Raw genomic sequence first — 16869 nt, 5'->3', positions numbered from 1 at the left:
TCTTCGGCAGGGACAACACACGCAGGGATAGCCTAACAAACAGGAAATCCCTACAATAGCCACGAGACATGCAGCCGCGGGGACTCGAACATAGTATTCGAGCACGCCGAAGATACCCTTTTGGCACACGAGCATCTTTGGATAACACCTTATGCGGGCACTCTCGCTCATCACTATCTATTATGCATGGGGGAGCAAAGAGAGATAGCTGGACTAATGGTCATTTGTTTGGTAGCGCTCACGTTAAAGCCACTAATATTGTAGTCCACAAAATTCTCTTCAACCAATGTCCCATATATCCTCATTTAATTCACACAAAATCCACACTGACGTGTAAAATCATTTACTTCTAAGGAGTTATATACAAGGTTTTCTGGTTTCCTCAGTCTCAGAGATGTTGAATGACACATCCATCTCTCACAGTCAAAACAGTAATTATTTTGTTTTTTGTTTTTTAGAAGCTTGAAATTGCTGGGTTTTGTTCTTTATGGATTTCAGCAGCGCCGACAGAGCCGGATCTACAGTTTTTTTAGCGGATGTTCCCATTCCATCGCCAGCTTTCAGTTTTTCCTGCTGTCTTTTTACTGTCTCTGTGTAATTGTTCTGCTCCTGTTCTCTCCTTCGTGCCTTTTCTTCCAAAACTTTGTCCATAGCTTTGGTTTTCTTGAAGTTGGGATCTGAGGGATCCACACTGTATAAATGTGATGTGTACATCGCATGGAATCTTGAATCTTCAACATTTATCTGTAGGTATAAAAAGTATAGATATATGCATAAATAATTTTTAGGACAATCTCTCGCACATAATTGCCCCAGTTATTCCTGCAAGCAAGAAAATGCCTTCTACGGAGTCATAGTCCAAAACAGATTATTTATTAAAAAATAAGTTTAAAAAGCTGTACTGAAAGCTGAGTAAGGGCTGTTTTTTCTTAACGAGTTTACATTCTCTGTTAGAGTAATTTAGGTTTTCATCTGCTTTTTTTTTTTTTTACTCTGTTTGGGAACACAGCAGAAGTTCTAATTGGGTCTACCATAATAAGGGGGTCACACCCCCATAAAAAGGGGGTCACAGAAGAACATATCTCACAACTATGCAACCCTTACAAAGTATTTTTCCTTCTATGGAGCCACTATATTGCCCTTTCATTGCTTCCATAAAGCATGATGACACTATAGTGTCCGCTAAAACAAAGAATTATCCCACAACAGTGAATTCTTCCACAATACCCTCCACACACAAGGTATAATGACTAGTGTTGAGCGATACCGTCCGATACTTGAAAGTATCGGTATTGGAAAGTATCGGCCGATACCGGCAAAGTATCGGATCCAATCCGATACCGATACCCGATACCAATACAAGTCAATGGGACTCAAGTATCGGACGGTATTCCTGATGGTTCCCAGGGTCTGAAGGAGAGGAAACTCTCCTTCAGGCCCTGGGAACCATATAAATGTGTAAAAGAAAGAATTAAAATAAAAAATATCGCTATACTCACCCTCCGACGCAGCCTGGACCTCAGCGAGGGAACCTGCAGCGTTGTTTGTTTAAAATTCGCGCTTTTACTTGGTTACGTGAAGTCCCGGCTTGTGATTGGTCAGGGCGGCCATGTTGCCGGGACGCGGACCAATCACAGCAAGCCGTGACGAAATTACGTCACGGCTTGCTGTGATTGGTCCGCGTCCCGGCAACATGGCCGCCATTAACCAATCACAAGCCGTGACGTCACGGGAGGCTGGACACGCGCGCTTTTTAAAATGGGCGCGTGTCCAGCCTCCCGTGACGTCCCGGCTTGTGATTGGTTGCGCCGCGGTCAACCAATCACAAGCCGGGAGGCTGGACACGCGCGCATTTTAAAATTTTAAAATGCGCGCGTGTCCAGCCTCCCGGCTTGTGATTGGTTGATCGCGGCGCAACCAATCACAAGCCGGGACGTCACGGGAGGCTGGACACGCGCCCATTTTAAAATGCGCGCGTGTCCAGCCTCCCGTGACGTCACGGCTTGTGATTGGTTGCGTCTCCCATGTGACTGCGACGCAACCAATCACAAAGCCGGGACGTAATTTTAAAATCCTTAAGGACCTGAAATTACGTCACGGCTTGCTGTGATTGGTTGCGTCGCCCATGTGACTGCGACGCAACCAATCACAACGCCGGAACGTAATTTTAAAATCCTGAAGGACCTGAAATTACGTCACGGCTTGCTGTGATTGGTTGCGTCCCGGTCACATGGGCGGCACGCAACCAATCACAAGCCGGGACTCACGTAAAGGAAAGAAAAGCGCGAATTTTAAACAAAGAACGCTGCCGCTTCCCTCGGTAAGGTGCAGGCTGCGTCGGAGAGGTGAGTATAGCGATATTTTTTATTTTAATTCTCTCTTTTACACATTTTTACATTAATGTTGTTTCGATACCGATACCCGATACCACAAAAATATCGGATCTCGGTATCGGAATTCCGATACAGCAAGTATCGGCCGATACCCGATACTTGCAGTATCGGAATGCTCAACACTAATAATGACCCTTCGGTAACTCCATCCCCCAGCAAAGTATAGTGACTCCAACGTGGTATGACGCTCCAACTGTGATCGACCTGCATACAGTATAGTATAATGGGCCCTAACAACCATCCACACTATATAATGGCCCGTACTACCCCCCTCCAAACAATAAAATGGCCCCCACCCAGCCTTCCAAACATCATACTGGCCCCTACACAATGCTCTACACAGTATGATAGACCCCACAAAAATCTTCACATTGTATAATAGCTTGCATACAGTATAATGGCCCACACATAGCCCTCCAAACAATATAATGACCCCACATAGCCATCAAAACAATATAATGACCCCACGTAGCCCTCAAAACAATATAATGGCCCCACGTAGCCCTCCGAACAATATAATGGCACCCCACATAGAATTTCAAACAGTATAAAGGCCACATATAGTTCTGCTAACAGTAGAATGGGCCCCAAATAATCTTCCATATAGTATAATGGTCCCCACATAGCCCGCCAAATAGTATAATGGGCCCAACATAGCCCTCCATACAGTACAATGAACCCCACATATTCCTCCAGACAGTATTTTGTGGCTCCACATAATTCACCATACAGTATGATGGGCCCCACATGGTTCTCCATCCAGTATTAGGGACCCAAAATATATGGAAATTGCCTCTTCATTTGAATATTAAATCTCCCAAAAGGAGCATTGCATGGCTAATAAGCCTCCTTACCTTGACATGCCAGAGCTGGTATGTCACTCTCCACAAGGAGAAACCTTACCCCTTAGACCCCAGGCCCAATATAGTCCTCTATACAGTATTATGGGCCTCATGTAGTCCTCCATACATTATTATGGTATTATATTCTTCTATACATATACATTATTAATGGTCCCATGTAGTGCATCTTACAGCATTACAGTACAGTACAGAATGCCAATACTGTTGAACGTACGATGCTGGGTGGATGGGGGGAGCATGTGCTCTGCCACCGTTGGTGGTATGCCACTGATGAAATATAAGGGATTGAATGAGGGATTGTTGTTATCTGTGATCCAGGCCTATAGAATTGGGGTCAGCTGGCACCCACAAGTGATACGGAATAATGGTGATACACTATTATGTCAAACTGCATGAATTGTGTAATTCCCCTGATAACACCACATTATGGATCATTAAAGCTTATTCTAAAAAAAAAAAAAAAAAAAAAATCAAATTATCCTCCATTTATGGGATAGAGGATACCTTTATGATTTCTGAATGTCCAACAACTGGAACCCCCCCCAAAAAGGCTCTACAGCCGATCTTGAATGAAGACCTAATCGACCTCTGCTACATTTAATGTCTAAGGGACTGCTGAAGAAAGCAGATTGCTGGGATCACTTTTTTTTAAAATAAAAAATAAGGCTTTACATAGACCTATTAAAGGGGTTGTCCACTACTAGGACCACGTCTTCTTGAACTGAATGTTTGGCTCCGATAAAAAAAACAAAAAAAAAAAAAACTAAACTCCCCTCCTGTGTCGGCACCATTCCAGGGGTGTCAGCACTCGCGGTCCCGGCACCCAATCAGCACTGGGGTCACTGTCTCCACCTTCGTATGGATTGAACTGGAAGAGAAAGTCGGGGCTGCAGCTGATCCCTGACTGAAAGTGTCAATGCCGCAGGAGAGCTCCGGCACTGCGAGTGCGGCCACCGCTGGAATGCTGCCAGCAAGGGTAGGGGTTGAGGGGGGGTGAGGGGGGGGGGGGGGGTGTAGTTTTTTTTTTTTTTTTTTTTTACCAGGGCCAAACATCTAGTTCAAGAAGGGGTTGTCCTGATAGTGGCAACCCCTTTAAGATACTATCTCTTCTTCAAGATATCTTATACTTTCAATCATTAGCTAGTATTGGTAAATTCCTGAACATAACTGTTTTGTGCTGTTTGAAGATCATTGCTATTATTTGACGACTAGTTGCTGTAAGAGGTCCATGTCAGTCCTGATTCTCCCCTCTGGCATGTACCGGCCATGGGGGGTATCTGACCCAATACATCACCTGAACCATCAATGGAGTCTTGTGCTTACACAAGCAGAATTTAGGGTGGACTCAACAATTTTCCTTTTATGCCAAGTCGCTAGCCCATTGAAAACAATGGAAGAATCAATTAATTAACCCATTATTCTCATAAAACTGCCTTATATTTGTGCTTGCTTCCCTTTACGAGGTTTCCCCAGGAGGTCCTCTGTAAGAATTTGATTACAGCACTGAATTACATTGACCATGACCAATATGTGTTGGCAACGAGTTTTATAGAGCGCACAAGCGCCATCATCAATACCGTAAAGCGCCAGTACATAAGGCTTGTATAAACCAAGCTTAGTGATCTCACGGGTTCTAATCAATTACACACTTCCTTATGTGATGCGTCCTCGATAAAAGCAGCTGGCCAGAGGCCCTTCGTCTGCTCATTTCCTCTAACACTTACTGTAGAAATATTTTGGCTGTCACTAGACCCTTTCATTTTAAGAGGTCTCAGTTGAGAGACAATAGAAGGTACACTGGGAACCACTGAACGTTACCACCTTACTTCCACATACTAAGTATGGCAGCCCAAAAAACTACCTACACACACTGTATTGGTGTATATAATGAGGTCTACTTACTGAGCCAAGGCGTGGACATTAACTGATTGGTTACAATCGGCGGTTGATTAACAGACAAGCAGACAGAACTTGGCATGCGTACAGTAAAATCGGTAATACGATCGTTCTGTACAAAAAAAGTGGTCAGTGTTCTTGGCAGCATGTTCTGTTTACACAGGACAAAGTGCTGCCGAGAAAGAGGATTTCTAAGCAACTGGAATGTTCTATCATTAGAAGATGGCCTATCGTTTAAATCTGGGGATTTTTTAGATTCATATTGCCTATGCTTTATGAAAGTGTTTTCAGCAGGTCCGTCATCATCAGAGTCAGGATTACAATGACAGGTTACACCTCCATGCACAGCTGATAACACAGGATCCACCACACAATAGCAGATTTCACAGCTGACCCTGCTCCCCCTTCTTGCACACGCTCATTGGATGCATCAATACAAAAGTTAGTTTTGGGGTATAAACAGTGTAGATATGTATATGTGTGGTCTCCTGAGACAACAGGAAGTTACAGTCTGAAAAAACTCCTACATCTATTTTTAATTTATTTAGACTAATATTCAGTAAAAAAAAAAAAAAAAAACATGGCAAAAAAATAGTAAAAAATACATTTAGCACAAAAACCTGATTTCAACAATGGGTCATTTTCTGACGACGGCTTCCGTTTAAAGATTCTGTTTAGTAACAGGTCTTTGGAATGAACTGGCGGCCATTCATGTGCATCGCCACTCCACTCAGTCTACAAGACTGCGGAAGTAGCTTGAGCGCAAGCTAACCATTCACAAGGGACACACTACCCACGTTCCCATGATTATTAGGGTCCCAGATGTCGGACCCCCAATGATCAGACACTTATTACCTATCCTGTGGAGACTTGATATGTTCCAGCTATGGGATGGAGAACCCTGCTTAGATTATATATTTAGTCTACCTTTAACACACCTTTAGTGTTCTATTATGAAAATTAGGGCAACATTTTGAATCTAAAAGCAAATTATTCTTCCCATCGCATTAACACTGAGAATCCAGGTTTCTCCTTTAGCAAACTCAAAATGTAACTAGACGCTCACTAACAAACGGAATGAGAAACCATGAAGATAAAAGAACAAAATCTTAACTGTTTGTTGAGGGAATTTACTTTGACAATGGCACTTAAAGGGATTGTCCAGTTTAAAAAAAAAATTCTATTTTTCAATACCCTTAAGCAAATTATAATTAAATAGAGGGGATCAACTGTTCAGGACCCTCATCTCTTGACCAGAGCGATCACAATGAGTGTCTGTCACTCTGTCGTGTCCTTCCTTAGATAGGTATCCCAAAACTGATATGAATGGACTCAGTGTAATACTTCATTTCCCCTGTGGTGGCGCTGCAAGGATATTCCACTGATTCCCAGATGATCACAAAGATTACAGCTGATCACTGCCAGTTCCTTCAGGCTGAATATTTACGATCAGCCTTTTATAACAGGATCTATCAAACAAGGAGGGATTATCCATGGTGGAGGACCCCTCTTAGAATTGGAGTCCCATCTGAAGAAAGATACACTAGGTGCCATTGAAGTAGGATAAAATAGAGTATTCGCTGCCAAATGCGAATGGGATTTAAATGTCCATTGCCAAAACAAACAGGCATGTAAACGTTTATTGCAAAGAGACCCCAAGAAGTTTTGGAAGCAGCAAAAACCATTGATACGATCTCAAAAGAAAAAAAAAAAATAGAAAAGAACATAAGAGGGGGGAAAACATTATTATATTTCTGCTAAAATTAGGAAAATTATGTCTGAGACAGCTACAAAGAAAACACATGGTGCTTTGCGGGCAGGAGGAAAAGAACCAAACTAGACAACAATAGCCGTGTGTTTTATAATAAAAGGTCTGGATGGATGATGGATCCTCCCCAAACTCTAACCGGCTCACTTTCTGGATGCATAAGGCTTTTATTTAAGATATTGAAGTATGTCTGTATTAGGCCCCGGCATCAACCACAGGCGGAGTGTGTAATATCCGCCATCTAACGCTCCCCCGTCAGGAGAACATGGACAATTCGAACACAAACTCTGATCTTTAGTTCTGCGCAATGATCAAACCAGGAGGAAAGAAGACAGAAATAAAGGCATTTCACTAAAACTAACGAAACAACTTTATCCAACAGGAAAGTGCAGATTAATGACACAAAGAGTAAAAAAAAGTAAAAAACATAAAATGTTAATAACTGAATTTGTTGAATGTGAAATCAAACCCTCAAAAAAGCGTTCACGCGACTGGATTCACAGTCCAAAGCCACGACTGACCCCAAACTACAGCTTCATGGACACATATGAGGCCGTCAGTTCTGGCCGGGAGACCCACCATCAGACGGGGATTATTTAGACTATACGCTCTTGTGAACCCGGCCTAAAGAAAATATTAGGGGTACAATAAAAAGCCAATCCTTAACGTAATGCCGTCATTTGGAATCCTCCTCTTTAGCCACCTTGGCATTTTTTGGGGTAGCCAACCCCGGACACAAGATTGTCTAAAATATTGACTTAGTGATTTTAAGGGCTTGTCTTTTTTCAGAAAACCGTCACTCATAGGCTGCGGCAGCTATAGAAAAAAGCAAAGTGAGTATCGCTTGCTCTCCCCGAGTCCGGCGCCAGCTCCTCACCGCGGCCTGGTCCCTGCCGGATGACCGCAGCGCTGACGTCCAGTCAATGGGCTCAGTGGCTTTGCTCATGTAGATGGCACATGCCACTTTGTCTGCAATCAGTGATCGTTTTTTTAAAAGCTACAGTTGTTTTTATAGCTACCGCAGCCTATGATTTCTAAAGGAGTGGTTATAGGCGTTGTCAGGGATCAGAAAGGATAAAGCCGCACAAGCATGGCCACCTCTCCACTGACAGCAGCATGAAAAATGGGACCAGAGACTGCCTTGAGGATACATCACAAATATCGGAGATAGGGGTACCACTTTCAAGCTATTTTTAACATAATAGTTAAAAATAAGCAACTTTGAAATTGACCTCTTATTAAAAAATACACTCTGTTCTCAAGAACTAAGTGACTTGTAATTTTCTGCCTGGGTGACCGGTTACCTCTGCTGTCTCTAAGTAGCAGCTGAGAACAATGCTTACAAGCTCTTTGCTACAAAGCTTGTAAGTGCTGGTCTGCAACTGAACTCCACTGATGCTGCAGAGGCAAAGGGGGATTCGGTGTGCAACATCGGAGAGTGCAGTTTGGGGCCAAAGGCACAAAGAGGCTGCTGGTGTGGACGGTCAGTCAATCAGTCAGGAAGCAGAGGGGCTGGGGAGCGGAAAGGATGCAAAAACGTAGAAACTCAGAATGTCACCTGGACTCCTATAGATTAATATATATTTAAATGTGAGCAAAATGGTGGCTAAGTGGTGAGAACTTTTACCTTGTCAGGACTGGGTTCTGCACCATAAAAAAAAAACATACATAGGATCATAATTTGATTGGTCACGTAAAGAATCCCCATACCTGGAAGTCGTCCTCCTCAAGTTTATCCTTCTTCTTCAACTTCTTCATCTTGCTGCGACTCAGGTTGTGCTGCTCTACAATCTTATCAAAATTGAAATGCTTCCGGTCGTCCTCGACATCATCCATCATGAGCAACGCCATTTCCGCCTAAAAGGTCAATCAGCAACAAGTTGGCACAGATCAGTTTTCAATTGGAAAAAACACATTATGAACTTATAAACCGTTATGACGTATAAGAATTAAAGGGGTTTTCCAGGAACACAACATTTATTGCCAATTGTTATTATAAACCGTCAATATCAAATTGGTGGGGTCCAACGCTCAGTACTCCGGCCAATCAGCAGCTTGCACTCTTCTTTGTACCCGCGGCTTTGTTGGGCTGCGGGTATGAAGCCAAGATAAGCCATCAATACTGTGATCCCAGAAAGACAATTAGAGCAAAAGGAATCCGCCATTGTTAATTGTAGAAAAAAGTGAAACCTGCTGCAAAATGGTCAGGCTTCAGATTAGAAAATCCACATCATGCTCCTTTTCCACTGGCTACATGTTGATGCCATGTTGGAATCGGTAGGGTTTAAACTCAGCCCTGAATACAATAATAGAACTGTGCCGCCCTTCCCCTGCACAGCGCCGCCCTTCCCCTGCACAGCGCCGCCCCTCCCCTGCACAGCGCAGCACTTCCCAGTACAGCGCCGCCCTTCTCCGCACAGTATTGCTTCTGTTTAGCACCCATGCATGAAAAACTGTAAGGAAACTACAGCACCTGTTTAGTGTTGTGGCCCCTCGATTCTATGGCTAAAGGGGGTTACACAATATCGTACCCCTCCACTAATAAGAAAGTAATACAATATGCTAGCTATTGAATTTTTCAACTATTAGAAGTGATCTTCTGTTTCTTTTTAACTTTTAAGTAGAATCCAAGACAAGCATGTGCCTTATCCACAGGCAGTGTATTGTACAGCAGATAGAACTTCTGTACAGGTAGCCCGATATACAAGAAATCAGCCTGGTGCTAGACTATCTACACTCTGCAGGGCAGAGGGAATTCAGTAGGTATTAATATGCTATGTACATGCCCCTACTATGGTGGAGTAAGGCTTTGATGTCGGCTTAAAGGGAACCCCCAAAATCAAAGATGAGCTAAGCCCATCATCATCAGGGGCTTACCTACAGCATTCTGTAATGCTGTAGATAAGCCCCCGATGTAACCTGAAAGATGAGAAAAAGAGGTAAGATTATACTCACCTGGGTGGGTGGTCCAGTCCGATGGGCGTCGCGGTCCGATCCGGGGCCTCCCATCTTCATAGGATGACGTCCTCTTCTTGCCTTCATGCTCCGGTGCAGGTGTACATTGTCTGCCCTGTTGAGGGCAGAGCAAAGTACTGCAGTGCGCAGGCGACAGGAAAGGTCAGAGAGGCCCACCACCTGCGCACTGCAGTACTTTGCCCTGCCCTTAACAGGGCAGACAATGTACACCTGCACCGGAGCTGCAGCATGAAGACAAGAAGAGGACGTCATCATAAGAAGATGGGAGGCCCCGGACAGGACCGCGACGCCCATCGGATCGGATCGCCCACCCAGGTGAGTATAATCTAACCTCTTTCAGGATACATTGGGGGCTTATCTACAGCATTCCAGAATGCTGTAGATAAGCCCCTGATGCTGGTGGGCTTAGCTCATATACGATTTTGGGGGTGACAGGTTCCCTTTAAAGCCTTTCCCTCGAGCCTCCATTCATTAATGAGCGATCCACTGACCATCTCCATTGGTAATCACGACTGAACGAACCCTTCTCACTGACCGTACACCAAGGCCGCCTGCTGAGGACTAGGAATATGATAAAACGAGCAGTAATCTAGCGGTGTGTGTTAGAGCAATCAGCAGAACTGCTCCATCCACGATCAGTGTCAGTAACACGACCGCTTCCTCCGCTCGGTAATTTCATTAGCATGCAGTGTAAACACTCCCGCCGGTGCACACGGAGGTGTCTGACCAAATACACCAGGCGAGGACAGAAATCCTCTGTCATCTGTTTACCAGTTTGAAACAAACCATGAAATGTATCATTACACAGAGCGGTGGTTTTGTGATCCGGCTGCCAGTCCACAGGCATTTAGTTGAAAAAAAAAAATAAAGTGTTTTTTTTCTCATTTCACTCTTCCAGCATTACACAGCAACCCTATTTTTCCCATAACTAGCCAGAAAATGCAATACATCTCGGTCTTTCCATTGTTTGTTTGTTTTTTTACTTTGAATTGCGCTCCCACTGGTTTACCTCCATACATATCATTAATGTTAATTGATTGAGCACAGGTACAATCACTGTACAAAGCAGGATGAGAATCGCTGACAATGAGTCACAAAACACAGTAAACCATTAAAATGTAACAACGTGGCAATACTTGTCACTATACTAAATTTTAGACTCCGACCAATCAATCAAAACCCCGCTCTGGAGTGTCCATGTGAATGGGATCCATGTAAGTCTATGGGTGCATACAATCATTCTCACACCCATTTTGTACAGAACCACGGACTTACTATTGAGCCCGGACACGGCGCCATATACGTGATTTACGCACTTCAAATCAGTATTTTGACCGATTCAAGGGGGTTTGTGGACTCAGACTTCAAAAGATCATCAGCAAATGGCACCCCCTATAAACTATAAAACTAACTATTAATTGATAGTTTCTTTTTAAAAACCTTTTTAAAAAAGTTACCCACTTTTACACATTTTTTTTTTTACTTAAATGTAGGAATTTGGGGCTAAAAAATAAAATAAAGAATTTTAACATTTGGGTTTCATTAAAAATTTTTGCACGGTTTGCCTTCTATAGCCCGTGTGTTGGACTTTCTATTGCTGGCTGCAGAATGAGTTAACTGAGAACCCATCAGTGAGTTTGTACTGATGGAACAGTTAAAGATCTTTTCTTTCTTTTTCTAAGCTCCTTTCAGTGGTTTTAAGACTAAAGATGACATCAAAGTTGAATGTGCATGGAAACAAAAAGCACTGAACAGCCAAGTTGTGCAAATTTCTAATGAAACTCAATTGCAAAAGTGATTTAGGAAAAAAAAAAAAAATATTCACATCGTCAGCACTGAAAGCAATCGGTGCACTTAGCAGCTCAAACCATATGATGTCAGGCTGCAGACAATAAACGAGATCTGGAGCATAGGCCGAGACTCGGTGCTGGACCCGCGGTAGGCGAGTAAAAAAAACAATTAAAAAAAAAAAACACAACAAGAAAGAAAACTTATTTTTATTCTTAGATGTTTTGATTAAAATGTATTTTGCGGAACATTTTCATTTTAAGTTTCTGGTTCTGTGCAACTGAGTCATCATCTAAAAAGCTCTATGATTTTCTTCTGTGCTTTGTGTTTCGATTTCTAATTTTAATCTTCAGATCTGTTTGTTGCCAGTGAATAAAAGCAATCGTTTACGTTCATGGTCTAAAAACCCTACAGACCCAAGGTCCTTATACACGTGAGATGACGGCTGACAGCTCTCTCCCCCGTATGCAGTAGCGCACGTCCCAGCCGAGCGTTCCCGTGTGTTCAATGAGACACTGACAGGCTCCTCTGACTGACGCTCATCTCAATGAAATGCATCCAGGTTAGGAAACTTTCTGAAACCCCTTTAAATGATAGCGTCACTAATTTCCACTGCAGACCCATGACATTATAGTAACCCAGCGGGCTGCACAGACGACCTCCTCTTACTCTGGCAGCCACAGTCTAGGATTGTCAGGACACAATGAAGATGCCCAATTCTCAGCCTTACCTCTCGCTTTTCTTTGTCTTCTTCATCCATAGAGGACTCTTGGTCTTCTTGCGTCTTGGCACCGGCAGATTTCTTTTGCAGACCTGAAGTGCCGAAACAATCTGTTAAGTGCAACTTTACTGAAGACGGAGGCGATTATATCTCTGCAGAAGATAGGATGCAGCTATCAGGAGGAATGGATCCGGGCAGCTATGAGGAGCAATGGATCCGGGCAGCTATCAGGAGGAATGGATCCGGGCAGCTATCAGGTGGAATGGATCTGCGCAGCTATCAGGAGGAATGGATCCGGGCAGCTATCAGGAGGAATGGATCCGGGCAGCTATCAGGAGGAATGGATCCGGGCAGCTATCAGGAGGAATGGATCCGGGCAGCTATCAGGAGGAATGGTTCCGGGCAGCTATCAGGAGGAATGGATCCGGGCTGCTATCAGGAGGAATGGATCCGGCAGCTATCAGGAGGAATGGATCCGGCAGCTATCAGGAGGAATGGATCCGGCAGCTATCAGGAGGAATGGATCCGGGCAGCTATCAGGAGGAATGGATCCGGGCAGCTATCAGGAGGAATGGATCCGGGCAGCTATCAGGAGGAATGGATCCGGACAGCTATCAGGAGGAATGGATCTGGGCACCTAAGATTTTGGCCTCTTCCAGGGCAGATGTATGAAATCTGCTACAATGTATCGCAACAAACGTCATTATTACATGACATGCTCGTGTGCTAACCGAGTGTCTTCGTCGTGCTCTAATAATATGTCTGCGTCCCCATGGCTGTTCGAGAGCAGCAACACATGCAAGGATTTCCTGTTTGGTAGGCCATCCCTGCAGGTGTTGCGGCTGTCGAACAGTCGTGAGTATACTATGCGAGCCTGAAGAAGACACTCTGATAACCTTATCCGAGTACGATCACTCATCACTATTCATCATCTCGCGTGTATTCACAGAAACCTTCACAAACTGCTGGTGTGAACATGGCCTAAGCCACATTGCGCTTTCATATATTAGATTACCGGGCTTCTTCAGCTCCTCGGAGAAGAATGGGTCATTGATATCCACATCGGATGGGACGTCATCCTCCTCGTCAGATTCCTCTACACTTTCCTGAAAAATGCAATTAAAGAAGAATTGAACCAAAACTTAGTTCTAGATCCCTCATAAATCACAATCGTAATTACCAAACAAATATAAAAATAGAAAACCTTTAAACTATTTGTTGTACTTCAAATGTAAAATTAATAAGTCAAATTAATATAATATTTTACAAAATGCTGAGAAAATAAAGTGGTTTGTGATTTTCTGTAAGTGGTAACTTTGTTTTTCTGCCGGGGAGCGGTGTGAGGACTTGTTTGTGGCATGGCGAGCTGTCGTTTTTATCGGCTCGATCTTTGGGGTACAGACCATGTTCTGATTGCCTTTTAATGCATTTTTACACGAGAGGTGCAGTGGCCAAATAAACAGAGATCCTGGAGTTTTGATTATTATTGTTTTTGCTTTACAGCATTTACTGTACAGGTTGATTCATTTTATATTTTAATAGATTGGACTTTTTGCAGATGCGGTAAAACCAAATCTGTGTGTTATTTAAAGAGTAACCGCTGGTTTCATTTCTGTTCATAAGTCAATAGAGCACATGAAAATATGAAACTTTGTAATATGTCTTATCAGAGAGTTCTGCTCCTTTATCCTCCTGGACTGATCAGTCATTATCAAAATTCTCAATTTCCAGGTACAATTCAGTGAAGACACATTATTACATTACTGAGATCAGCAAAGACAGTTGGTGCTGATGAGGTTCTATGTAGATGGAATGGAGGGAGGAGCTCTGCCTCTAGCTCCTCCTCCCTCACATCTACATAGAATCTTATCAGCACCAACTGTCATCTCCAATCTCACGTCACTAATACAGACTTTATTTGGAAATTGAGAATTTTGTTAATGATCGATCAGTCCTGGCAAAGCAAACAAAGCAGACTTTTCTGATAAGATACATTACAAAGTTTCTCCTTTTCACATGTATTATTAATTTGCAAAATAAAAATTAAATAAGGATGGTTACTCCTTAAACGTCTTTGTTTTTAAACAAGAGGTGATAAGAATTTTTGTATTTTTTTTTAACTTTATTATTCTTTTTAACATTTTTAAAATCTCTTATAGGGGACTTATCACTGCGATTTTTGATTGCTTGTTCTATACACTGCTTCTGGGCTCCACAAGAGTTCCAAGATGGCAGTGGTGGGACCTTCAACAGACCCCTTGCTGCCATGGTAAGGCTTTGGTACCCTGTGATCACGTAGGTGGGGAAAGTCATGGGCCTCCATACAGATGTCTGGGCGGGATTACGCTACTTAAATGCTGCTGTTGGAGACTGACCTTGGCATTTTAGGAGTTAAACAGCAGCGATTCGATCTGGCTCTGGACACTGCAGCGTCCCCAGATCTTACGATATATTCACAGACACAAATGAGCCTTCTTTTCGGAGGCCTCTCCAACATTCCGAAACACAGCGAAAGGAAAGATCAAAGCCGCTGCGCGGCCACAGCCGTAACCAGATTATTTTCCTCTCCGTCACATATGTTTGTGATTGATGTGCAAGCAGAGGGCCGGGCAGACATGAAAACACGTGGCAGAAATGGACACAAGCTCAGAAGTCTGGAGGTGCCAGGTACTGTTAACCCTTACACAACACAAGGGCTGCATTGCCGAGACGCCGGTCTGATCACATTCACCATCACCCTGGTCACCAACATGCTAGCACACAAGACTCGGCCCGAGGAGAACCAGAATATATTTGGAGGACATTTTTGCATTAGAATTTTTTTTCCTCTTAGTGTTCTGATGGTCCTAACTTTTTATTATTAAGCAGAGATAGCTGTATGGGCCCTGCTTCCATATCCTGCTCTTGATTATAAGGGTAGAAAAGCAATGTTGTGCGATCGGCATGACAAGGATGCCCAACATGATGTCCGGTGAGTGGTGCATGCACCTAATTAGTCTTTAGGAGGTTTAAGTGGGGGTCCGACACAAGCACCCCGCCCCACCGACCAGCTGAATGTAAGCAATGCACAGAGCTAAACACCGCAGCTCCATACACTGCACAGAGGAAGATGCGGCAACTGTGGATCAGACCTATTCAATAGGATCTGCGCTGCAGTACCTGGCACTGGCCACTAGTCAGAGTAAAGAGCTTACATTTAACCAGCGGCAGAAGAGAAGGCAGCTGATTGGTGCCGCTGCCTCCTCATATGGATGACCTAGCCTAAACATCAATATTAGAAGCCCACAGAACCCCTTTAAGATGCGACAAACCTTAATTTATGTGTCTACAAATACACTACAGGTGCTTTGTTGGTTCAGGAATTTTGGACACAGCTTGCCTTGCACAGATCTGAATTTTCCATCACCAGATTATATTTTTCCCAGCTGCAGTTTGTTTCTAGGCTTGTTAAAGGGGTGGTATTGACGTTAAGGATTGCTACTTCCAAAAGGTGGCGCTAGAGTTCAAGTCCTCTTCCTCTCTGAAGAGGCAATTTGCATATTTAATTTCTAAAAAAAAACAAAAAAAAAACTGCTCCCTGGGTCCAGTGTGGAGTCTCCGCGCGGATCCCAGTGTCTGTAATGCCGACAGCGCTGCAGCCAATCACTAAGCTCAGTGGCTCTGTGTGAGTTGACGGCACATGCCGCTCAGAGACACCGAGAACAGTCATTGTCTGCAGCGTTGACGACACCACTTTAAGGAAATATTGAGCCAGAGTAATCTTAGCATGGTATATTTGAAATGCAGAATTTCAGGAATTCTTCCAAGATCGATTACTTCGCTCATGATATATTCAACACAACGCCACAACATTACCTTCTTCTTCCTCTTCAATTTCTTTTTGTCTTTTTGTTTCTGCAGGTACTTTTCCCATGGCGTTAGTTTATCTTTTCCCTCCAGTTTGTTTTTAACCATCAGTTCTGCGCTTTCCTTTAGCCCTGGGGAGAAAAGGAATCCAAATATGAATTTACCTTAACGGTGGGTCCAGGACGCTGCCACCTGCTGGTTTACTCCCATTAGTACAACTGTGTCTATGTGAGGAACGTCGGGTTCCGTTACTACTGTGGCTCCATAATAACACCTATTTGTCAGCAGTCATTCTAGCGGAGGGTTGTGATACCTCAACTTATTAGTGGAATTGCAAAATATATTGTATGGATCATTTACCAAGAGTAGAAGTTTCTTCCTGCATCTGGTATTATAAAACAATAAAAGTTGCTGGCACATTAATCAGAGACTTATTTTGTTGTTGTCTGGATTGTGACTCCCATCATAAAACGGTCTTTGAAGATGCAGATGATCATATACTGAATCACAAGATCCTTTGGAACGCCTCATTTAGCACCAGGTCTGGAAATATGAAGCATCAAGCAAAGACAAATAAATGGCATTGTGATTACCTACTGCAGACGGGTCCTGGCCGGA

At 43.4% G+C, this 16869-nt stretch overlaps 1 protein-coding gene across 1 annotated transcript in view; it reads right to left on the bottom strand.

Moving 5' to 3' along the window:
* Positions 1 to 327: 327 nt before the first annotated feature.
* The window catches only part of ESF1 (ESF1 nucleolar pre-rRNA processing protein), a 48742-nt gene continuing 32200 nt past the window's right edge, over positions 328 to 16869 (bottom strand). Inside the window, exons 10-14 of the mRNA XM_077282565.1 lie at positions 16261 to 16382; positions 13421 to 13511; positions 12415 to 12497; positions 8631 to 8777; positions 328 to 744 (exon numbers count right to left, since the gene is read on the bottom strand). Of these exons, the coding sequence (XP_077138680.1) occupies positions 436 to 744; positions 8631 to 8777; positions 12415 to 12497; positions 13421 to 13511; positions 16261 to 16382 (752 nt within the window). The 3' untranslated portion in view covers positions 328 to 435. The remainder of the gene's footprint in view (positions 745 to 8630; positions 8778 to 12414; positions 12498 to 13420; positions 13512 to 16260; positions 16383 to 16869) is intronic.

This window comes from Ranitomeya variabilis, chromosome 2, assembly GCF_051348905.1.
Source record: "Ranitomeya variabilis isolate aRanVar5 chromosome 2, aRanVar5.hap1, whole genome shotgun sequence".
In the NCBI taxonomy this organism is placed as follows: domain Eukaryota; kingdom Metazoa; phylum Chordata; class Amphibia; order Anura; family Dendrobatidae; genus Ranitomeya; species Ranitomeya variabilis.
This window is presented reverse-complemented; position numbering and strand designations above follow the sequence as displayed.